The 24,502-nt window shown below is 66.8% G+C and overlaps 1 protein-coding gene across 3 annotated transcripts in view; it reads right to left on the bottom strand.

Moving 5' to 3' along the window:
* Nucleotides 1-22,725, bottom strand: part of KCNIP2 (potassium voltage-gated channel interacting protein 2) — a 33,361-nt gene extending 10,636 nt beyond the window's left edge. The window contains exon 1 of one of the 3 annotated variants that reach the window (XM_064514131.1): nucleotides 22,431-22,725. In XM_064514131.1, coding sequence (XP_064370201.1) covers nucleotides 22,431-22,503 — 73 coding nt within the window. In that variant the 5' untranslated portion in view covers nucleotides 22,504-22,725. Of the gene's footprint in view, nucleotides 1-6,742; nucleotides 6,876-22,430 lie in introns of those variants that run through there. The other 2 variants (XM_064514132.1, XM_026102846.2) reach the window with 2 other exon arrangements.
* Nucleotides 22,726-24,502: the final 1,777 nt, after the last annotated feature.

The raw sequence follows: 24,502 nt of genomic DNA, 5'->3' as shown, positions 1-24,502 counted from the left end.
ACCCCACACCCCAACATGCCAGCTACCCCTACTGCCCCCCACACCCTCGTACCCCCCAAACACACCTCAACCTCCAAACACCCTCACTTCCCCATTTTCCTTGCACCCCAGTGCTGTAGATGCCTAGACATCCTCCCACACCCTAACACCCCCCAGACACCCCAAAATACACCAGTCTTTCTCAGCCTCCCCCAAGCACAAACTGCCTGGGACAGGAGGTGAGGAGCGACTCCCCAGAGCCATCCCCATCCCACCTGCACCCCCATTGCACCCCCGTCCCCATCCCACCTCCCCTGGCCAGGTCGATGAGGCCCAGCGCGTGGAGCAGCTTGAGGCCGGAGCAGAGCAGCAGGATGATGCCTGCCGTTTGCAGCCCCTGCAGGTCCCAGGGCGCCCCAGGAGCCGCCATCCCCAGCTGCAGGGCCCCAGCAGGCAGCTGGTCTGGCAGCGACAGACCCAGCACAGGAGAGGAGGGGAGGGAAGGGGAGGGAAGGGGAGGGGAGCCACCCTGGCCCTCCCTCTTCCCACCCCGGCCCTCCCTCTTCCCACCCCAGCACCCTCCAGGGTCCCTCTGGAGCACCCAGGCTGCAGGGAAGGGAGAGGGCTTGCAAGTGCCCAAGGGACTGAGGGGCCAGCTCCGACCCCAGGTCCCCCGGGACCCCCGCTGCCAGTCACCCCTGCTCCAGCTCAGCACCCACGCAGCCGGGCACGGGCACCCCACAGCCCTGGAAAGCCATGCCGTGGGGTGCAGGAAGGGGGCAGAGCTGGTGGGGGAGAGAGGGGGGCTGTCCCGCAGGCTCGTTTGCTCTCTAGGAGTTATTCCTAGGCTGCCATTTCCCACCTCCTCGTGGAGCAGCCACCTCCCCGCCCGGCTGGCAGCCCATCCCCAGGGCAGGCTGCGGCAGAGCGCGGCCACCAGCTCCTCATCCAGCCGCAGCCCCTCGCTCCCGCTCCGGGCACGCCTGCAACACAGCCGGAGCCGGAGCCAGGCCGGAGGGAACTGGGAGGGAAGCGGCGTGAAAAGTGATTAACATGAGGCCGGAGGGAGAAGAGATTCAACAAGCTAATTACGTCTGGCTGGGCCGAGCGGGACGCGACACCGAGCCATGGCAGAGCCAGCGGGGTGCACGCCGCGGCGCCGCAGCCCTTGGGGACGCAGGGCAGTGCCGGGGACAGCCACCCCGGCCTGGCCCCAGCCCGCAGCAGGCTGCGGGGAAGGGGCTGGGGACCAGCACCCCCAGGCCAAGTCCCCTTCCCTCCCAGCTTCATCCTATCTTTTTAAATAGGCAGCTCTCTTGGACTGGATTTCTGTGCTCCAGGAACTACCCTACCTGCGGGCAGCATGCACTGACCTCTCCAGTCCGTCAGACCTGCCAGGACTGATGCCCTGACCCCTGGCACCGTGCCCCGAAGAGCCGGCCCTTCCTGCAGCCGAGACGCCACGCTGCTGCCAAAGGTGTTCCTGGAAAGCAGGAGGAAGCCAGGGCTTGGCTCGGGGCTTTGCTCTCGCCAGCACAACGACGATGCTCGAGGCCTCGCGGGTCTCCTCCACAAACACCCTGCTGCCGGGCACGCTGGCCCTCAGACCTCCATTTCGTCCCCTGCTCGCGGGAGCCTCGCGCGGAGCCGGGAAGCGGCGGCGCTGCATCCCACCCACTCAGCATCCTCCGGGGGGGCAACCGGGCCAGCTGCTTCCTCCTGTTTCTCCCCAAGGACCCTGCGCCCCCAGGCTCCGGCAGCCTCCCCAGCCCCGCTTGCACCTCTGCCTCCAAACCCCCAGCGCCCTGGGGAAGGCAGGGGCCAGAGCACCCCACGTCGGGGGCGCTCCTGGATGACCCCCCTCACGCCCATGCCGCGGATGGGCCCTGGACCGGGCCGGGCAGTGGGAGCCCTGCCAGCCCCGGCAGGTGCTAATTATCCTGTCGATCGCAGCCTGCAGCTTCATCTAATATTCATCTGAGGCTGGGTTACGTGGCGGCTCTCCCAGCCTTTTATCTCCCTCTGACTGCCGCCCCCCCCCCCCCCCCCCCAGCCGGGACCAATTGCTCCTTGCTGAATTATTGATGCTGCACTTCAGGAGCCAAAATTGATAGCGTTTTTCTTCGCCTCCCCCCTCCTGAAAGCTCGGCCAAGGGGGGATCTCGGTATGGGGTGGGGGCCAGCAAGGCAGCTCATGGGGGGCTCCACCAGGGAGTATCGGGGCAAGGCAGGGGCAAGGCTGGCAACGCAGGGCAGAGGGGGGTGACGCCAGCCTGTCAAGCATTAACCAGCTGCTAAATGACGCCAGCTCGGCATCGCTGGCCTGGGCCTCCCAGAGCACAACACACCTGTGGGAGCTGGAGCCAGCTCTGAACGTGCCACCAAGGCTGTGACCTGGGGGGGACAGTGCCAAGGAGAAAGAGGGTGCAGACAAGCCAGGTCTCCTGTCCAAGCCCTTGCAGAGAGCAGGGCCAATACAGCTGCTCACAGCCTCACCCAACTGAGCCGAGCCATTAGTGTAGGGTTTCAGGCTCTCTGCAGTCCCCAGGCTGCCGCTGCAGGCAGATGACACCAGGGCAGAGCGAGCCAGGCAGGGGACAGGAACAACCACCCCATCCTTCCCCCCAGAGACCTGTTTGACTCCAGGTAGCGGTGCTGGATACAGCACCAGCACCCAGGGAAGGGCTCAGCCACGTCCCCAAGGAAGCTCCACTGGCGCCCCGGCTGGACCCCACGCTGCACGGACACTGCTCCTGGGAGAGCGCAGCCTCCTGCCCACCGCCTCCTGCCTCCCCGCGCCAGGCACGACCCACGCAGCCGCCGGCAGCAGCCCACTGCCCTCCGAGCACAGCGCCGATCACCTCCGCGCACAGCGCCGATCACCTGCCAAAGGGTGCAGCGCTTGAAGCGAGACGCCCAGGGTCCGCTCAGCACCATCCTGCCCTAAACTTCTGCCTCGCACCAGCCTTCATGGCAGCTTTTGGCTCCCAAACGCATTTCCTTCTCCTGGATGCACCTGCTTGGGGACAGCAGCAATTGCTGCCCAAGTGGGGACACCTGTGGGGGCCGGGGAGGGGGCTCTGCCCCCAGCGCAGCCGGGGAGGGGGCAGCCTGCCTCCCCTCCGCCGCGGCTCGGAGCTGGCGTGCTGCAGAGCTGCCGCGATCGATGCGGCTGGCTTCGGGAGCAAGCTGCGGGCAGCCGCGCAGGCAGGCGCAAGCACGGGGGCGGGAGGGAGCAGGAGATTGAGCTTGGGGGACCCCCCCAAATCACCAGCCGAACTGGGGAGCAGGGTTCTGCTCTCGGTGCAGGCAGCCTGGCCCCTCCTTGGGCTCCCACACAGGACACCTCCCCTCTTAAACTAGCTTCGCCCCTGCCTCAGTTTCCCTCCCAGCCCAATCCACCTCCAACCACTGGTGCACGGGGAAACCGAGCGCTCGAGCAGCAACACCAGCGTCGCAGCACGGGGCCGGAGCACCCCCAGGCACCCGGCCCTCCCCGGGCCAGTTCCGGTGCCCCTCTCCCCCCGCCCCACGCCGCACCAGGCTGTCCGTCCCACCGCCCCGCTCCTGCACCGCCTGGCCGAGCCCCACCTCCGCTTGCACCCGGCTGCCGGGGCTGAGGGCGGCCTGCCCGGTGTCCCCAGGGGGAGCCAGCCCCCCGCGCGCCCGTTACCTTCCAAGGACACGGGCTCGAAGAGGCCGAACTGCTCCAGCACCTTGACGAAGAGGACCAAGACCACCAGCACCGCGATCATTTCGAGGCCTTCCAGGTTCATGGTGGGGGTCTCTCATGGCCCTGCACCCCCCAGCCCCCTCCCCACCGCCTGCAAGCCGTCCTGGAGCCCTGTCACCCCGATGCCGCGGCTGCCGGGCCACGCATCCCCAGGGAGCCCCGCCGGCGTCCCCCAGGGGGGATCGGCTGTCACCCCTCTACTTGGCCGCAGGCTGGCGCGCGAGCAAGGGGTCAGCGCGGGGCTGTCGCAGGTGGCTCGTGGGGCCGCCAGCCGAGAGCCCAGCCAGAGCGGGGCTGTGCATGCGAGCTGGAGCCAAGGGAGGCCAAGCAGAGGGAGGCGTGGGGGGCGGCGGGGATGGGGGGGGGGGAAGGAGCCATGCCCTCCCATTCCAATGACACCACCTCCATCGATTTGCTTAATGCAGTTGCTAAGGAAACGGGCCACAGATATTAAAAGGCACTCAGTTCCCAGGGTGGGGGACAGGACGCCGGGCCCTGTCTAAACATCCCAGATGGGGATGACTCAGAGTCATCCTCTGTGCCCCACACGCTCACCTGCTCCATGGGGACCAGTCAGACCCCGGACAGAGCAGGTCCCCATAACCCTCTCCTGGGGAGGGTCTGGGGCAACAGGTCTAGCACAGCCCCAGGAGCTGCCCCCATTCCCAGGCAGGGAGGACGAGGCAGGCGAAGAGGCCTGGCCGCCTCGCTGAGAGAGCCAGGAGGACCCAGGGAATGGGGCTGGGTCGGCGGCCACCCCGCTCAGGAGCGTCCCCGAGGGACATGGCATCTTTGGGCAGCACAGCCCAGATGGGAAGCGGCTTCGTGCCCGGGCTCCTCATCCCCGCGACACACCGGCCGTGGTGCCCGGCCGAGCCACCGCAGGAGGAGACATGGCCCGGGGTGGGGGCACCCATCCCACCCACCTGCAGAAACATGGGTGAGTGGCTGGCCATGCCCCCCCACCTCCGCCCAAAGCCAGCACCCAAAACGTCGGAGGAGGCAGCTGTGCCCCAGATCCGTGCTGCTGCCATCGTTTGGGGGGCCCTGCCCTGGGGGCAGCCTTGGGGGCAGACGTCCGTGGGCAGCATGGCAACAGGCAGGAGAGGCCGGAGAGCAGGGCCCGGCCCCGGCCGGGAGCCCAGAGGGACCAAAGGACCGAGCCAAGGTCACGCAGCAGCTGGAAGCAGACGGAAAGCCCAGGCATCCGCGCACCACAGCCAGAAGGGCTATATTTAGATCCCAGGCATGTTTTTACAGCATCCCAGCCCTCGCCCGGCTGTTGCATCGCAGGCCATGGGGACCGCCAGGGAGCCAGGCACCTGCTGGCAGCTCCCCCAGCGCTCAGCCCACCCCATGGCGCGCGGTCCCCCGGGGACGGGACACCACTGCCACCACCCCGGTGCAGCACCACCAGCACGGTGCAGCAGGGAGGGAGCTGTCCCCCAGGGCCAGCCCCACGGCTGCAAGGCCCACGGGCCCCCCAGGTAAGGATGGAGTGGCCGTGACCAGGCTATGGGGCAGACCCTCCATCTAGGTCTAGGCAAGGTCCTTCTGCCCCACCTAGCCCCCACTCCCGGCCCAGGAGGCGGCAGGTTTCTCCCCCAGCTCAGGCCAGGCAGGGGACGGACTCGGCTGGTGGCTCAGTCCCAGGCCACGGCTTGGCAGGGCCATCTAGCAGCTCCGTGCCGCGGCCCGGCCTGGGGCGAGCCGGGAAGGCCCCTGACGCCAGCAGAAGGTGCCCACGATGCGTCAGAAGTGGCTTTGGGAGGGAGATGAGAGCCCTCCCTGGAGGAGCATCCCTCAGGCTGGGAGCTTTTGAATGCCACATTTCCTTTTCTTGGAAGGAGGAGCGTTTTCAGGCACTGAGGCTGCCGCGGGTGGACTTACCCTGCAGCGGCCAGGCTGGCTCTGGGCTTTGCCCCCAGCCCAAATGACTTGGGGCTGCACCGGCCGGTTGTGCTCTCCAAGCAAGTTTCCCACGGAAGAAAACGGCATTTTTAAAGCCACTTCTCTTGCAGAGCACCAGCTGCCACCTCTACCAGGGAGGGACACAGCCTGGCCTGACCAACCCGAGCCTCCAGCTGCCCCCACGGCTGACGCTGTGCCACGAGCTGTGGAACTATTTCTGCAACCCAGTTCGGGCCAGGAACAGCCAAACGCTCCCTCAGGAGCCCACCCAGCCCCAGCAGGACACGTGCCGGCCAAGAGGGTTGGCCAGCCGCCCTGCGAAGCCCACGGAGCGGCACTTCCCTGAGCACCCTCGTGCCAGTCCCACGCGTGCCAGCCTACCCGGCGGAGGCCTGGACGGTGACAAATCACCCACCAGCTGCTGCGTCGGGAGAATTTTTCATTTCCCCGCCAAAGCTGTCCACAAAAGCCCTCTGCTGCCAGCACGGCACAGCATCCCACCAGGCTCAGCGCAGACCCCCCATGCTGGAGCAAGCCCTGGGCTCCCACCGCGGTGCCACGCACCGCGCAGGAGCCCAGTTCCCGGGGCCTGAGGCCCCAGCACCACCAGGTCACTGGGGTGGCTCCTCCCGAGCATGTCCCCTCCCAGTGATGCCAGCTTCAGAGGGGCCAGGGGGACATGGGGGTCACACTCTGGTGCGCGCATCCCATTGCAGTGGGGCTGGCAGCAGGCATATCCCCTCCACCAGGGATATCAAGACCCCCCAGACAGCCCTGGGCTCCCCAAAATGCTGGCTGAGGAGCAGAGATGTAGGTCAGGGCCAAAGGGACCGACAGCCCAAGGTCCCCGGCTTGGCGCCAGGCATGGGAGAGGACCACCCCACCGTGGGGGCAGAGCAGGGGATGCCCGGGAGCCCAGCTGCATCCCCGTCTCTGTGCCAGGGCGGCTGGTACCCGCTTTCACGCGCCTGGCAGGATCGGGGCAAGGAGAAACAGCTGTGGCAGGAGAGGGCGAGCTCTGGGTGCCCACCCCAAACTCCCAGGCGGCCTCATCACCTGGCTTGGGTGCGTGCAGGACGGTGTCCCCCTGTCCCCCTGCCCCGGTCCCCAACGCCGTACCTTCAATGCCGCTGATGATTTTGAAGCAGCGGGTGGTGAACCAATAGGAGATGAGGAGGAGGATGGCAATCAGGGAGGCATAGAGCAGGCTGTCGTTGTGCAGGGATGTCCTCTCCATGGCTCCATGCCGTGTGCCCGCCCGCGCCCCCCGCCCAGCCCGCCGCGCTAACTGGGACAGCCCTGCCCCGGGCGTCCCCCGCCGGAGGAGCCGGCCGCGGCGGGCAGGGAGGCGGGGGGCTGCGCGGGCAGGCAGGCAGGTAATTGGGAGCGCCATGTGAGAGCCAGGCTCCCAAACCAATTACCTTAATTGTGCTCAGGCAGCACATGGCAAACAGTTAAAAATAACCCTCCCGGCCCGGGGGGACCGTGGCACCATCAGCCCGAACAAGGCAGCAGGAGCCAAGGGGAGGCAGAGCACAGGCAGAGCTCGCTACACATGTGGCTGCACCTCCACGCAGCAGGGCCAAAGGGAGGGAAAAGAGCCTTTGACAGAGCTGGGCCTAAGGGTGGCAAGGTGCCCCCGGCACGTGCCCATGGCCCAGGGCTGGAGACAGACCCTGCCAAGCCACCCCAGATGCCTCCCACTCTCGGCACAGCGGCAGGTCCGCGCCGCCTGCCCCACTTTGGGCTGCGACGAAAACCGCCATGAAGATCCCCCCTGCCGTCAGCTCCCCACCGGCTCTCCAGCGCTGCCGGCAAGCGCAGCCCTGCCGCCCAGCTAAAATTAACCACCCGCCACCCGCCCGCTGCATATAAATAGAAGTGCCCTGGAGCAGGGTTTCTCGCCCGGGAAGCAGCTCCAGGCACACGGCGGGCAAGGCCCAGAGCCAGCTGGTACCCGCACGGCTGCTCCCAGTGCCCGTCCTCCTGGCGCCTCGAGGAGCTGCCCGCGGGCACCATCCCGCTGAACGAAGGCGAATCCCCCTGTCTCCAAGGGTCCCGCGGGAGAGGACCACGCACCCAAGCAGCACGTGGTCAACCACGGCCAGGCTGTGCCCTGCTTGGCAGATGGGTGCTCCCAGCCTGGTACCGCAGGCAGGGTGCAATGGGGTCTGACTACCCCCCAAAATGTGCTGCGGGACCCACTGGGCTGCTGCAGAGACCGTGGTCCCGGGGCACAGCTGGGCAGCAGCTGCCAGGTCCCCCGGGTGCAGCTGGGTCCCTCGGGTGCAGCCGGGTCCCTCGGGTGCAGCCGACCCCGGCGGAGGGGCAGCCTGATGGATGGGAGCCTCTCCTTTTTTTGGTTCTCGGGGCCATCATCCATTAGGGAGAGTTAAATTTAGGTTACAGCTGATCCCTTATTACCTCGCTGCTAATCAGAGCGCGAGCAGATTATTAATAAGCACATTAAAATATTGGCGAAACGCTATTTTGGGGCGGTGAAGTCACAGTTTTAATCTGGTTAATTGATTGAGTCATTTCTCTTTCCCCCCCTTCAGCAACCTGTCCTTGGCCAGCTCCCCAGGGCACCCAGCCGGGGGGCACCGCACCCCGGGGCCCGGGCGGCCGGCACACACCGGCGAGCACCGTGGGACCGCCCCAGCCTAACGCAGGGAGGGCAGAGGGTCTTATCCCCCCCAAAAGGGGACGATGCAGGGGGACAAAGGCTGGAGGGGGGGCTGCACCCAGGTGATCCACGTGCCATGCAGACCAGAGCAGCAGCCGGCGAGGAGCGGATGCTGCGGAGGGGAGAAGGCTGTGCAAACGCCAGGTCCTGCTCCCAGGCCCAATTTCCAAGTCTTCAGGGGCACAGACCTGCTGGGCTCTGGGTTTTGCCCCCCTCCAGCATTTCCAGCATTTGCCCTCGGTGCCCGCCACGGCCCCCTGGCATGCCCGGGCGCAGGAAACGCCTGCAAGGATGGTTTCCCTTGGCCAGGGAAGCGGAGGCAGGAGTATCCCATGTCCTTCAGCTTCCCCGGGTGCTCCCGCTTCCCCCGGCCCCACCACGGCCCCGAGCCAGGGATGCACCCGGACTAGGAAGGGACGGAGCCGGGGAGGGTTTTTCCAGGCAGGCTGGGCCCAGGTGAAGGCGGTGCAAAGCGCAGCCCCATTGCAAGGAGTGACGTTGCCACGTCGGCCCAACAAGGCCTTCCCCGCACTCCCGGCACAGCACATCCCGCCCCGGCACCCCCATGCCCCGGAGAGGCAGCAGGGGCTTCCCAGCTGGGCCGGCCCCCAGGGAGGGTAACCTGCCCCGGGCACGGGGGCACCGGGATGCTGGCAGGAGCTGGCACACGGGTGCCCAGGGCAAAGGCCTGCTCTGGGCATTGCGGGTGGGAGGGCAGCTCCCTGCCCCAGTTTCGCCACAGCTGCGGCAGAGCAGGGGTCCTCCAGCAAAGGGGGGAGCTGCCAGCGTCCCCCCAGGGTCCCAGCACACATGGGCACGCAACGACCTCCCTGAAACATGCCCAAGTGCTGCCCATGGAGGAGAGCTGGCCCTGCGCAGCCGCCTGGCAGGAAGGGGGTCTTTGCCAGCAGCCCGGGGTGCCCGGGGGCTCGCAGAGCAATGCTGCTCCTGCTCCGGCAGCCGCAGGCCACCAAGGGACACGAGCACCACAGCTCTGTCCCCAGGACCAGGCAGCATCCCAGAGGTGCAGGGCCAGGACAGGAGCCGGGCAGTTGCAGCACGGCACTGGGTGCCACGGGCACCCCTAGGGCTTCGCCGGCTGGATGGGGGGCACAGTCCTGGCCACGGGGGCAGGGATGCCTGGAAAGGCAGGGAAGGGTCGGACCAGCGGCGATTTATTTGCATGGCAGTTTTCGCACGCCTGTTTGCTCCGCTCTGCACCACCCCCTCCCCAGCTAAAACGGTCCTGCCACCCCAGGTCCATGGGGCACCGTCAGGGGCTCCCGTTGCCCCCCGTGAGCATCTTCAGCTTTGCCCAGCAAGGAGCAACGCAACCGCCCAGGGCTGAGTGCCTCAGCTCCACTCAGCACCGAAAGAGCATCCCCCCCCATAACCGCACGGAGACCGTCCCCCGCAGAACAGAGCCCCGTGCCCCCAGGGTGGCACCTACCTTGGGAGAGGGTCCCGGTGACAAACTGGTAGAAGAAGCGGATCACCCGGCCCAGCTGCCTCTTGCAGCGCTGCTGGCAGTGGCTCATGGCTCCAGCTCCTGGCGCTGGGGAGGGACCCAGTCGCACCCCCTCCCGGCAGGCAAACGGTCCCCCAGCTCCTCTGAGCGCCAGGCAATGCCCGGGGGGGACGGAGCCTTCCTCGCCCAGGGCGAGCCCGCCGGCATCGGCGGCAGGGCCAGCCCGGCGGGGAGGGCAGCGGCAGAGCCCCGCAGTACGGCGGCAGCCAGGCCCCAATCCCAGGCGGTAGGAAGCCAGCCGGGAAGTTTTGTGCTGGGATGATCCCGTGTGGGCTGGCTGCGAGCCAGAGGAGCCGGGGTGCCAGTGGCGATGCCCCTCCCAGGGCTTATGTGCAAAAAAAAGCTGACCACCAGCTGCAGGAAGCTTGGCGAGGGAGCGGGGGGCCCGGCTGAGCCCCCCTGTTTCGTGCCAGCACGCCGCCCACCTGCCCCCTCCGGGCAGCAAAGTTGCAGGGAGAGGCGGGGAGCGGCGGCAGCAGGATGCTCGGCGCTGGGGCACCCAGCGGTCCCAGCCAGCCCTCCGGGAGAGGCGGAGGGACGCCTCGCCGGCTAGCAGAGTCCCGAGGTGCCCCGGCTGCCGGTCCGCCCCTTGCCACGGCTCGACCGGCGCTCCACGCCCTGGCTCCCCGGGAACCACAGGCAGGTTGGTATGGCAACCCACGGACTCCACAGGTCCTGCTGACCAATGAGGCACCGCTGCATCCCAAGGCCGCTCCTCTCCAAGAGCAGGGAAGGATGCTCCTTCCGGAGGGGAGCCGCCACGGAGCACAGCCTGCATCCCTGGGCATCAGCCATCCGCTCCGACTACCACGCGCTGTGAGTGTCCTGCATCCCCAGGCATCAATTGCCCTCTCCAGCCGGCCGGCACCGAGAGCGTCCTGCATCACCGAGCATCAACCATCCGGCACCGCGAGCATCCTACAACTCCAGGCATCAGCCCTCCGGCGCTGCGAGCATCCTGCATTCCCAGGCATTAGCCATCCGCTGCAGCTGGCTCCACACAGAGGAGGAGATAAAGGATGGGAGGAAGAGGAATCAGATTTCCAAACAGCCTGGGCTCAGAGCTGCTCACTCCAAAGCTCAGCCTAGCAGCGAACTGCCAGTTCACACAGTGTTTCAGAGCCAGAGGAGGCTGGCGCACGGCAGTGGTGGGATTTCCCTGTTCCCAGAGCCTCTCTGAGATGCTCTGTGCAGACCAGCCACCAGAAGGATCCTGCCCCTTCCCCAAGTCCCATTTTCCCTTCTGCAGTTCCCTGTCCAGATCACAGCCATGCCTCACACCAGCGGGATCTCAGCTCTGCCTCCATCTAGGCTCTATTAGCTCATAAGCTTCATCTCTTATTAATGGGGGAGGAGGCAAAGGAAAAGGGGCCTGATGGAAATTATAGCTTCCACTCCCTTGGGGAGGGAAAGAGGGTGCAGGGAGGATGCTACCAGCAACAGCCACACTGCCTGGTCCCCCCCAGCAAGGACCCCCAAGGCAAGGAGCAAAAGCCCCCTCAGGGGTTGGTATGGGGTAACCCCACCCGCACCCCCCAAAATAAGGGCCATCCCCTCCAAACCGAGCCCTCCCTGTCTATCACACCAGCTATGCCGCTGCAAGGCAAGCGCGAACAAGCCTGGCACGCAAAAAAAGCCCTGCATTAGCCAGCGCTGTTGGTGCAACACCCCAGCATCAGGGGACGCTGCACTGGGGACCGCAGGGCTGAGCGGGGTCAGGGAGACCCTGCAGCAAGGTGCAACACACAGCGCAGCAGCGCGTTGCAATGCCGGAGCAACCCCACAGTGACAAACCTGCAAAGGCCCGTGCTGGGGAAGGGCTGCGAGGATACCAACCCTGCAAGAGGATGGGGCAGCCCGGGACAGCGGAGACGGAGCAGGTAGCTCAGGAGGCGCAGAAGAGGCACAAGCAGCCCGTAAATACAACACGTGGACTGAACCTGACAGACTGCCCCAGCCAAGAGCTCAGAAATTTGGGCTGCAAGTGGTGCCCGGTCCCCTCCTGTCACCTCCCAGTCAGGTGGGGGCTTAGGACCCTCATCCATCCCTGGATTATCTCAGTACAGCAGAGCCCGAAGTGGCCGAGAAGAGCCCAGCAGGCATCAAACACATGGTCCTTAGGGCAGAGGCACTCGGGTCTCCATCCCAGCACAGCTGAAGCTCCTGGGGAGCAGATGGGCACCCCAGGCCCTCCACTTCCAGCCTCTGCAGGAGGATCCCCTCTCATCCAAGAGACCAGGCAAAGTAAGACTCAAATTTGTCCCTGGCAGGGCGCCTCAAGCAGGTTTCGCATTGCCTGACCCCAGACAGACCATGTGTCCTGCCCAGCGGAGCCAGCACCAACCCGCTGATGAGCAAGTATCTGCACAGACTGTGCACAGTCCAGTGCGCCTCTGGTGTCAGAGACACCACGAGCCGGGTGACACGAGACCAAATCCTGTGAATGCAGCCTCCCGCCATGCCGTGGAGGGGAGAGAGAGCACCACGGCATCGCTCCGGGTACCAGCCAGCCCAGGGCAGCCACAGCATCCAAAAAGTCTGTGGGATACAGGAGAGGTGGCAGAACAGCCACAGGAGGGTGCCAGAGCCCACAGGACACGACAGCAAAGAGGAAAGTTTGCAGATGCCACCCCTAACTCCCCTCCTTGGGAGCAAGTTCCCTTCTGGCTGGGAAAGTTACTCCATCCCAGCACGTCCAGGGCAGCGGGGAGATGCAAGCACATCCTGTGCGCTCGGGACAGGGTGTCCATGCAGGACAGGCGTGCTCACATGCACGGCCAAGAGCCCAGAGTCCCCCAGCCGGTGCCAGCCTGATGTGCAGTACAACCAGTCCATAACTGAGGAGCAACTTTCAAAGCAGCACTGGACCTCTCATTTGGCCCTTGGCTCTCCAAAGAGCCCCTTGTGCATTGACATGGAGACAGAAGCTCCCACGGAGCATGCGGGCTGAGCCAGGAGAAGACCTTCCTCTCCACCGGTGCCCTGCAGGCAGCAACCCACAGCAGGTATTTTGCAACAACGACGCATTGCACACAGATATGACCCCGGCTGTCTCACAGCCGAGAGCTCCCTCCAAGCCCACAGTCCCCGGCTGGCACGAGGGACGACATCTCTTACATCTGCCTTTGCACAAGTGTGGCAAAGCCAAAACGGCTCTCACCTGTGAGAAACCTATTTCCCCCTGCCCCTTCCCCAGCATCCCGCATCCGCCAGGAGCTACTGTCCCCACAACACCTCGCATGGCAAAGGACTCTGCCGCCCCAAATAGTCTGAGCCATTCTGTGTCCCCAAAGCACCTCCTCCAAACATCTACCGGACTTTCAAAAGGGGCAACAGCACTGCTAAAACCGAGGCGACAGGGCATAGGGAAACCCAACCCCTGCTGCAGCCTGCGATGCAGGGGACACCCAGGGAGGCTGGTGCAGCCTGTGGGGCGCCCCGGTCCGCGGGGTGCCATGGCCCATGCGGTGCCCTGGCCCGTGGGGTGCCCCAGTGCCGTTCCTGCTGCCCGACACTAAGAGGAGCCCCCGCACAGTGCAGCAGCATCGCCGTTGCCATGGTGAGGTGAGATGGGGACACGGCTGGTCCGGCCAGCTGTGGTGGCTGGCGGCACACAGGACGGGAGGGGGCACGTACAGATGTGCCCCAGCGTGCAGGGCCACCTGGGCAGAGCCATGCAAGCATGTGCACGGAGGCACTGGGACCGTGACGGATGCCCGTGCACGGACACGCGGCCACCACTCTCCGCTGGCAGGCCGAAGGGACTGAGGCAGCATTGGCGGGGGGGACGACACGGTCTCCACGGCCCAGGCGCTGCCTCCCCTCCTGGGACGGCTTCTTGGCAGCCGCAGCCTTCCTCAGCCGCGAACATCTGGGCTGGTACCTGCGCGAGAGCGCCGGGGGCAGGCAGCTCTGCCTGGGGGACTCAGCTGCTGCCTGGCCATGAAATATTCATTAGCACCGCCGCAAAGAGAAGGGGGAAATCAAAGGTAAACAGAAGCTGGGGCGGGTGGGGGGAGCAGACGCAACGCTTGCAGGCAGCTCAGCACGGCACCGCTGAGCCGCGGGGCGGCCACATCCAGGCCTTCGGGGCTGGCAGGGTGGGCAGGGCGCCAGGTGCCGTGCAGCCCCGTGACCCCGCTCTTGCCACATCCGCACGGCGACCTGGGCATCTTCGCTCCATCCCCAAATCCAGCACCGCCTCCGGGCAGGCGAGGTAGGCCCCACGCAGCCCAGTGCGGGGGGGGGGGGGCAGCTGGCCCCAGGCAGCCTCATGCTGGGGGGGCAACGGGCGCAGCCGAGAGCGCACGTGGGGGTCCGTCGCCGTGGGGGGTCCCACTGCCGCTCCTGCCTTCCCCGCAGCCCCACGGGGCTCAGCAAAGTGCCAAAACCATGATGCCAGTGGAAATCAATAAGGCGGCTAATGAGGTGATTTGCATTGCCGTTAGCAGGCAGGACTGGCAGCTGCTCCGCCGGGGACATGCTGCCACGCCACGGCGAAGCCCCGGCCCGGGGGGCTCTGCCAGCCCGGGGCTGCGGGGCCGCCAGCAGGCACCCCCCAGCCACGCCGCGTCCCGTCGGGCACCCACCTCCCTGCCCCACGCTGACCGCAAACCTGCGGCAACAGCTCGGCACAAGGCTCCAAAGCAACCCCGCGATGGAGGCGAAAGGATGCCCCCCCCCCCCCCGCGGCAGAGACACGCAGCAGGACCCAGTGGGTGGACAGACGGACGGACAGACGCAGGCTTGGGTGGTGGCCGTGGGGCAAAGACCAGAGCCCCCCATGAGGACCAGCCCTGCATGCGCCCCATTGCACGTGCCCCATTGAGCTCCGTGGGGCTGGCGCTGTTCCCCTCCCACCCCCCCCGGCCCTGCTCCCAGCCCTTCGGGTTACGCCAAGGCTACGTTTTTAAGGCAGTTCTGCTAAATATTTCAGGGATTTACACGGAAAAGCTTTCTGTGCTCGGCGGCCCAGCAGCCCCACGGGCACTGTGCAAGCAGGCCACATGCCCCCCCCCGCTCGCGGGATCCCAGGGAGGAGAAACGCACGGAAAATGTCAGGAATCTCCCCCAGAACGGACCCGGCAGCAGCTCGGGGCGAAGGCGCGGAGAGCGTCTGTCCCCCGCTCCCGGCCCCACGGCCAGGCTGGCCGCCCCCCGCGCAGGCACGGGCCTTGCCCCCGCTGCACCCTGAGTGAGGGCGCAGCCCCCAGCCCTGCACAGGGCGTCGCGAGGGCCCGGGCTCAGCCTGCCACGCACCTGGGGGGGCCGCTGAGCCCGGCTTTTTAAACTGACATTTTGGGGACAGGAAAGCTATTTTTGGCTGTTCCAGAGGCAGCATTTCCACCTCAGTTCATCTCTCCGCCGGAGGGAGGGATGCTCTCCCGGGGCGCCCCGCGGCTGGGCACCAGCTCCCCCGGGACCCTCCCCTGTGCCGGCCGGGAGAGCTGCGAGGCCGGAGCAACCCCGCTGCTCCGGCACAATCACCGCACCACGCACCTTGGCAAGGGACCCCCGAAAGGGGCGCGCGGGGCTGAGCAGCCGTCCCCTCCCCAGGAGCCCCAAACGCTCTTGATAGGATTATAAGCGCTTGGCAATTACCCGGTGGGGAGCATGGCCTCCCGGTGCAAGACCTGCTGAGAGGCTCAGAAATAAATATGTTAATAATCAAATATCCATCCTGTGCCTGAGCTCACAGGAGGACTTTCAAGTCTAATTAGCAGCAGATTTGTACCATCGCTGCCTGGGCTCAAGGGACAGTTCACTGTGGCTCCCACGAAGAGAGAGGCTCGGCTATAATTAGCCGGCAGCATCCCATCCACAAGGATTACCTCCAAATCCCCCACCCCGGGGCAGAGGGCAGGCAGGACCCAGGTAAGCCAAGATGAAGGCTGCCCCCAGGCTTTCGTTTGGGCAAAGCGAGACCTTTCTTGCGAATCCAGGCCCTAATACCCGCAGCTGCCCGCAGCTCCTGCAGGATGGTGCAAACAGCCGCCCCAGCCCCGCGCACGAGGCCGAAGCCACCCGCCAAGCCGCCGGACCCGGCTTGAGATGCCGCCTGCACGACGGATGGCGGGTGCCCAGGGCCTCGGCGTTGCAGGGGACGGGAATCGCACCTGGGAAGAGGAGCGCTTCCCTGCTGGCGGGCAGACGCGAAACTCGGGACTTGGCAGCAGCTCGCGACGCTCCTCGGCCGCGGGCTGGGCTGACCTGCTGCAGCCCGGCGCAGGCTGCCCGGGCCCCTGCGCCGCCCCCACCCAGCCTCGCCACCCATGGGAGAGACCCCCCCAGCATGACCGGCCCTTAACGCTGGCAAGCAAGGGGTTAACAGCCCCTCACTTCCCCACGGTTATTTAATTAAGCGGCAATAAAAGCAAAGACGTGTTATGCAGAGTGCAACAGGAGGCTGTAATTGCAGCAGGACGGGCTGAGAAAACAAACAGTGACGGGGAGGGAGGTCCTCGGTGTCCCGGGGCTGGGGGGGCCCCTCGGTCCCCTACGGACCCCATGTCCAGCCTGTGCCCACCTGCCCTGGCTCTGGGCGCAGCCAGAGGCTGGAGGGGGCGAAACGGCCCCTCTGCCCTTGACAGATGTGCTTGCAACGAGCCCCTGCCACCAGCTCGCAAGGGGCTGGGGCGGCCCCGGTCCTGGCCCTTCCCGGGGCCCAAACCAGCCCCAGGTTTGGCATGCAAACCAACAGCACATTTGAAACAAGTCACTTTTAAATATTAAATATCTCTTCTTGCCTCCCTGCTCTGCCCCAGATAGAGGAAAGTCGCTGCATCGCCAGGGCAAGGGGACGAAGCCCCCCGTCACCTCGGGGATCCCGGGGTTTTCCTCCTTGGAGGAGAAGCCTGAGGAGAGCAAAGGCAGATCCTGCATGGTGGTGGAGATCCCTGCACAGCCCCTTGCACACTGCTGTCCTGAGCAATGAGCGCTGTGCCAAAAGGGAGCAGCCCGCGGCCCCTTCCCCATCCGGGCACTGCAGCTGGGATACGTCGGGGCAGCACGGTCCGGAGGGGCACACGGCCACCTCCTCCCGCTTGCCCACCGCCCCCTCCGCCACCCCTAGCCCCGGCCGCATCCCTCCCCTCCGCTAAATCCTCCTGCTCTCAGCCCAATCCTCTTAGGTTCCCCCTCTCCGGCTGCAGCATCTTTAAATTAATGCCCGGCCGAGCATGGGATAGAAGGAAATTAACCCTGGCGGGAGGCAGCCCAGCCACGTGCTCCTGCACTGCCTTTTAGCTAAGGGCATCTGCCGCGACGGAGAGCATCGCCCCGGGCGCAGCAGCACCCGCGCGGTGCTGGGCTGTGGCTGGCGAGGGCAGCAGGGCCTCCGCTACCAAGTGCACCGCAGCCGGCCCCTGGCCCTGGCAGCCTGCAAGGGGCCCTGGGCAAAGCCCGGCCCTGGGCACGTTTGCACCCGGAGCCGCGGGCTTGGCCACGCGAGAAGCAGCAGTAACAGCCGTGCTCGCTCGGTGAGCGGCTCCAGCTCTCGCTGCTCCGGCGGCATCGCTGCCGGGTCGGAAGCACCTCGCCCCTTCTCCTCTCCGTTACGTAACAAATTATTCCACTCGCATTAATGACTTTGCGGCAAAGGGGGGAAATGACATGAATGATTCCCGGCGCCTGCGAGTGACTCACTTTGCACGGTGGCGCGCGAGGAGGGAGGAAATCTGCCCAGGTCAGCACAGCCGCGCGGGGCGCCGCTGCCTCCGAGGCAGCCGCTTCTCCAAGGAGAGCCGGGGAGGAAAGAAGGAGGCACTTAGGGGTAGATCCCTCCGCCCGGGAGAGGGCTGAGAGCGTCAGGTGCCCAGACACCCTTCACCCTCGCGGCTGCAAGCCGGGCTGGTCCCCGGGGATGGCGGGTGGCCAGCAGGGACGAGGCCCCTGGGGCACGTGGGGCTCAGCTGCAGGCCGCTCGCCAGCCTGTGCCGCGACCCTGGTGGCAATGGGTGCCACCGGAGCCGTGCTCCCGCCACCAGGACGGGCAGCCACCCCCCGGGGGACACGCGGCTCGGGGGACTCGGCCAAACTGCTGCCAAGGAGCCCCGGCAGGAGGCTCCTCGGAGCCCTTGGAGGCCGCGGTCGGGGCAGGTGCAGGAGGGGCGCGATGGGGTGACAGCACAGCACCCGCACGCGTCCAGCCCAGAAAAGCAACCTCGGGGAGACCAAAACCCAGCAGCGGTGCCAAATCCCCGGGTCCCGCGCTAGCAGCTCACGCAGAATGTTCCCTGTTTCCAAACAAGCTAATTACTTACCCCGCTCCCTCGGGGACTGCACCGACCCGTTTTAATTTGAAGCAAAAGGCAAATTTACTTAAAAGCCAGAATCAAACAGAGCTGCGGCAGCCCGGAGACAGGAGGCCTCGAGCATCCCCACGAGAGCCTCGCACAGCCCGGCCGGCGCAGAGCCACTCTGGAGGGCACCCGGGCACCGAGCCCTGCTCAGCCCCCGGCCCCAGCCACGTGCCACCCTGCCCCAGAGAGGACCGTGGGGCGGCCCGCAGGTTAAACAGGACCCACATACCCATTGTGGGGCCCCTCCACGCTCAGCAGCCCCTTAGCAGAGGCCTTGGTTCCCCTCACCCCGAGCCAGAGCCCCTCACCGTGGCGTCAGGGAGGCAGCCCGCCCAGCTCAGCCCACCTCGGGGGGGGCCCAGCAGAGAGATTCATTTCACCGGAGGCTCATTCATCTGCGGCATGATTAAAGCCCAGGGCCAGGATCCATCCCAGCGGCAGGAGAGCGATTTGCCAGCAGATGGATTTATCATCTCCCAAGCACAGCAATTTGGCTTAAACGAAACCAAACCACTTCTCCTAATGAAAACACCGCTAACGAGCAGAGCCAGCCGGGGCAGGGGGAGGGCAGCTCCACTGGCGGGGCCTCTGCTGCCTTGGGGGGCTGCCGTGACTGCGAGGGTACGGCCCGTCTGGGGACCAGAGCCCACGCGGGGACGCAGACGAGGTGCCCTGCAAGCACGGGCTCCAGCAGCACGGCGCGGTGAATTTTGGCATCACCCAGCACAGCAGAAAGAAACCCATTTTGCATAGTTTCCCCCTTTTCTCAGGTTCAGCTCTCGTCACGCTCACCCCCAGTTTGGGCCTCCAGATAATCCCACGCCGAAAACTCCCGCTGCGCCGTCACCCAAACCCTCGGAGCCAGCCGGTCCCACCAGACCGCGTGGCAGGAGAGCGGCACCGCCGGGAGCAGGCACCTCACCCGGCAGCAGCCCGGCCAGCCCAGTCCGAGCTCGCCCCCGAGGCCGGACACAGGGGTGTGGGCGGTGAAGAGCACACGCTCGCCCTGCACAGATGCTCCCGGCCGGGGCAGTGGGGGCTGCACGCCTCGTCCGAAGCCGCTCCAGCCCGGGCGGTATGCACCTGCAGGCACCAGGCGTTGAACTGCACCGAGCAAAGCAACCAACTTCCCGTGAATCAGCCCGGTGCCACGGGCTCCCCGCGGCTGCGGAGGGCTGCAGACAAGCCAGGACAGCAAAGGGGGCAGAGGCAGAGGGGTGCAGACGCCGGGGGAGGGAGACAGCAGACAGACGCGGCAGAGCCGGGCAACGCTCCCGGCGCCCCGGGAAGGTGCAGCAGCCGCTCGGGGCAGGGCGCTTCGGTGCACAGGGGAACCCGAGGGGCCCAGGCGCCCCCCTCGCCGCACCCACCCTGGTGACGGGCCTCGGGGAGGGTAGGACACAGCCCTGGCAGCCAGCCCGGCTTCCAGCCCGGCCTCGCCATGGGAGCAGCAGTGCAAACGGAGGGGTCAGCACATGGGGCGGCAGCGCGGCCAAGGCAGGCGGGGGGAGCAGGGCACCCGGGCCACCCCCAGGACCTGTGGCATCCTCGGCTGTGCAGCGGGCTTTGAGCTGGGGCCCGGAAAGACCCCCAGGTGCATGTCACCCCTCCTGGGGGCTTTTTCTAGGAGGGCAGAACAACCCAGCAGCACTGCTGGCCCGAGGGGCTGCAGGCGTCAGGAAGGGCAGCTCTCCCTGGGCATTGGCGAGGCGCTGCCGGGCTCTCAGACACACCGCCCTTCCCGAGCGCCCCGGGACGCATCCTGGCGCACAGCACACCACGCACACCCACGCGCACGCACACCCAGCGCCGGCCTCGTGCCCCCACCCCTCCCCGTCCTGCTGCCCCAGCCTCCAGCTGCAAAGACCCACACGCGCCCACGCTATCATTTCGGGGAGCCTGGCGCTGACAACACCTTTCCCCCCCCCCCCACGGAAACTAAATTACCCCCTGCAGGTGTAAGTCCTACGCTACTAAAAGCTAGCGAAGGGCGTCCCTCCGCCCCGCAGCCGCGGCAGAGCCAACTCCCTCGCCTAGTCCCAGATCTGCCCATCACCCGGGAGCGCGGCTGCGGCAGCCCGCGCCGGGGCCCCGTTCCTCCCGCGCACCCCGTCCTCCCCTGCTCTCCAGCAATCGCTCGCCCCCTGCTCCACGGTGCCCGCGGCCGCGGGAGGGGAGGGAAAGACCCCCCAGAGCGGGACCCACCAGCCTGCATGAGGCCGGCGCCGGGGCCGCGGTACCTCTGCTCCCGAGGGCAGCGCGCCGCTCCGAGCCCATCGCCGCCGCGCCGGGCCGTGTGCGGAGTCCTCCCGGGACGCCGGCCCCGGGCTCCGCTCACACCGTAATCGCCCATGTCATTAAGGGCCTGCAGGAATCATGTAATTTATGGGTGGCTTTTATTTCTCGCTAGCGTCATCTAAACATCCCCGAAATGGACTGTTTTAATTTCCTGGTGGTGCGGGCTGAGCGCGAGCCCCAGGCCAGGCAGCGCGGCACGGCTGGCACCTGCTCCCGCACCGAGGCCCCCCGCGCCCTCCCCGCCGCCCGCCCGCCCGCCCGCAGCGCCAGCTCTCATTCACTCGCTCGCTTGCCACGCTCACACACACATCCACGTGCAGCGCCCGCACGGCCCGGGGCCGCTCTCGCCACGTACCCGGGGTGAACCGGAGGAGCCAGGCCAGGTCGCGAGACGTGGGCTCGAGCTACTGCAACCCTCCCCAGAGCTAAGGCTGCCCCCCCTCCGCCCCCCTCCCGTCTGCATCACTTCCACACTTCCCGGGAGAAAAACAACTTTTCCTCACTAACTAACCCTGTGCAGAGGGGCAGCTTCGGAGCGGGCAGCCAGTGCCAGAAGGCCAGTGCAGGTGGAAATCGCAGTACCGCACGGGGACCAGCTCCCGCCCTGGGCACCTGGTGTCACAGCTGGCTCTGTCCTCACAGGTTGGTGGCCAGAAAATGAGCCCCCCGTCTGTCCCGCGCCTCAGTTTCCTGTGCTGTGAAATGGGGTGCGTGTTCCCAGCCGCATTCCCACTGCAGCAGGCAGGGGCTGCCGGAGCGGCACAGCTCCCCTCTGCCCGGGTTTGTGCTGCTTGGCTTGCTCACGTGCAAGCCCAGGCATAAAAGGTCTAAGCCTTGGAGAGACTGAAGTTTATTTTTACTCTCGGTTTGATTTGAATCCATATGGGCATTTTAAAGTTACCGGAGAAACCAAAAGTTGTGTGTGGGTTTCAAGTTCCTACACAGCTCAAAAATATCTTCCCTGCAGCACGTTCGTGCCGGCAGCAAGGCAGCATCTCCCATGCAGGGAGCGGCTCAGGGAAGTGCCGGGGGTCCGGCCTCGCCACCACGACCTCCTTGAAGCTCCACAGCCTGAAACCTGCTCCAGACCGTGGAGGAGAAGCGTCACCGGGACTCGGAGGAGCCATCTGTGGATGTGCCCTGTGCCTCTGGTGCCGGGGCACCCAGCCCCACCAAGCACGGACCGACATGGCTCCGGCGTGGGCCCCAGGAGGCAGGTGGGAGCTGCTGCCCCATTTCACAGCTGCTGGGACTGAGGCCTTGCAAGGGGGTGAGATTTGGCCCAATTCATGGAGAGCACGTGGGGAAGCCGAGGCATCCCCAGCTCCAGCCCAGCCGCTTTGCCCCAGGACGGTACGGGATGAGATGCGACGGACAGACGGACATCGGTGGTGTGACTTGGCAAGCCGGGCGCTTCCCCACTGGGGACTCGATGGTGTCCCACCTGGGCCACATCTGGTCTCCTGGTCCCACGGGCATCCACCCCACGGCCACCCTACCCCGGCCCGGGGGCAGAGCATCCCTGCCCGCGCGGGAGGCGGCAGCAGCGTCCCCGGGGGACGCAGAGCAAGGGGTGGAGGGGACACCTTGAGTGGCGAGAGCCCCCCTGGGGGACCGTGCTGCCACCGCGCCCCAGGGTGCCGCAGGGGGTCCGAGGCCTGGCGGAGAGGGCAAAACCCCAGCGACCGGACAGGTTTGGGAGTGGGGGGGAAGCAAGAAGGGATCCCTGCTGCCCGGGGGCGGGGGGAAAGGGCTTTTTTTGCAAACCTGCCTGGGGGCAACTTCCCCGTGGCCCCGCCGGGACCCCCCCCAGGGCCGGGAGCGCCGCCCTGCTGCAGCCCCGGGGTCGCCCCCCCGGGCGAGGCGTGCGGGCGAAGCGGGCGTGCGGGGGCTCAGGCGGGGCTGCAAGCGGGCCGGGCCGGGGGGGGCTCCCCGGGCCGCCCCCGCGCCGTGCTGCGAGCGGCTGCTGCACCCTCCGCGGCGGGCGGCACTCACCCGTGAGCTGGTCGTAGGAGCCGTCCAGGTCCCGCGAGTCGGACAGACTCTCGCTCCTGCCTTTGCTCCGCATCTTCCCGCGGGGGGAGCCGCGACGGGGCGCGCGGGCTCCGCCGCCCGCCGCCGCCCCGCCGCCCCCGGGGCTCCCCGCGGCGGGAGGCGGCCGGGAAGGGGCCGGCGGCTGGCGGCAGCGCGGCGCCGCTCCGCTCCGCTCGGCTCGCGGCAGCGCGCAGCCGCCCCGCTCCCCGCCGCCGCCGCCGGGGCTGGGCACCGCCGCCCCCTCCCTTCCCTTCCCTTCCCTTCCCCGCCCCCTCCCGGCGCCGCCGGCCCGGCCCCCGCGGGGAAACTGAGGCACGGCCGGGGCGGGGGGGCCGCAGCGAGGAGTCCCCTCGGGCTGCACACCGCGGGGGGGGCCTGCAGCGGCCGCCCCCGCAGCGAAGGGCTGGCGCACTCAGTCCCCCCAAAACCGGGGCGCAGGAGCAGGCCGCCTGCGCTGCCCCTGCTAGCGGGGCTCCCGCGCATGGCACTGGGCCATGCGTCCCGCTGCCCCCTGTTACGGCACTGGCCCGAGGGACCCAGCCGGCACCGGAGGGTCCCGGCCGCGGGCAGAGCCGGTGGCTTCTGCCACCACGCTTGCACCTTGCCACGGGGCCTGGGCTGCCACCGGCACGTCCCCAGGGGCTGCCGGGCTCCCGCCGGTCCCGCACCCCCTCCTTGGTCCCTCGCACGCGGGCTGCGCTCAGCTCGTCACAGGGAGATGCAGCTGGGCAGCCCGGCACCCTGGCCAGATCCTGCCACCCGGGAGCCAGGGCAGAAAGGGGACAGCGAGCGGCAAGGAAGGAGGGCCGGCGCTCCCGCGGCAGCGTGTTGTCAGCGTGCTTTGGTGTCGAGCCATGCAAGAAGCTGCCTTAGCAAAGCGGCGATGCTTAGCAACTGCCTGCATCTAAAAATAAGAGCCATTTAGCGAGGAAAGCGCAGCAGAGAGATGCTCGACGAACTGCTGGGGAAACGCTCCTCGCAGGGGGGTGAGGTGCTGCGCCCGGGGGTGCAGACGGCGTCCGGCGGAGGCAGGTCCCTGGGGCCACCGGCTGCGGTGGAAATCGCCCCGAGCACGAGGCTGAGCGCCAGGTGTGGCCCCTAAGTGGCCCATCCTTCACCCTGACAGCAGCCACGGCGTTTGGATACGGACATCTGCGCTAGATCAAGGCTGCTCCCCAGGGCTGCAGAGCTGGATATGGCCCTGAGACGGGAAGGTGTGTGCCGCCCCAGGGGATTTCTTTTCCACCCGGGGGCACCAGACAGTCACGCAGCCCTTTTGCTTCCCCCTCATCCTGGCCCAGGGGCTGCTGCAGGCTCCTCCATGCCGCCCCGGCCTGCTGTGCCCTGCTCCATCACCAGCCATGTCCAGATCCAGGCTGGATGGAGCCAATCCGGTCCCCAACCATCGGCAGGGGGGAGCTCCCACCCCAGGCACCAGCCCGCCCCTGCAAGCCCTCCGCAATGGGGGGGAGCAGCGGGAGAAAAAGATGCAATTTGACACTTCATTAGGTAACCGCAAGGCATCGATCTGCCCTCACAGCCTTCACGTCGTCTAATTGCATATCTCCGTCCTTATTAATTCTGTTGGAAAAGCAGAGCGCGGCGCTCGGAAGCCTGATCCTATCTTCAGGAAATTTCAAACAGAGATGTAATTGCTGAGTGCTTTAAATCATGGTGCTTTATCCACTGTTAACAGTATTTTAAAGCCACGGTCATCAATAGCAGTCCTTGGGACGCGCTCTCAGCACATGCCGTTAATCTTATTTTGGCTGTGGTCGCCGGGTGCCTCAGCGCTCGGGTTCACGCTCAGCGACGGAGGGACAGCTCAGCTGCCCGGCAGAAAGAGGCCTTGCGAGAACGCGTCAGGCTGGGCCGCGGGGCCCAGCGCCAGCTCCCCTTCCCCCAGCGCTTGGGAAGATGCGGGGAGAGCAAAGCAGAGCCTTTGCAACAGGTCCCACAGCTCCTGGGTGCTTCCCAGGCTGGGTGAGCCATGCATGGGACCGACGGGCAACTACCTGCCTTGCGGAAATGCT

Source organism: Dromaius novaehollandiae, chromosome 6, assembly GCF_036370855.1.
Source record: "Dromaius novaehollandiae isolate bDroNov1 chromosome 6, bDroNov1.hap1, whole genome shotgun sequence".
Classification (NCBI taxonomy): Eukaryota; Metazoa; Chordata; class Aves; order Casuariiformes; family Dromaiidae; genus Dromaius; species Dromaius novaehollandiae.
The sequence above is the reverse complement of the archived record's forward strand: the minus strand, read 5'-3'. Positions and strand labels throughout refer to the sequence as shown.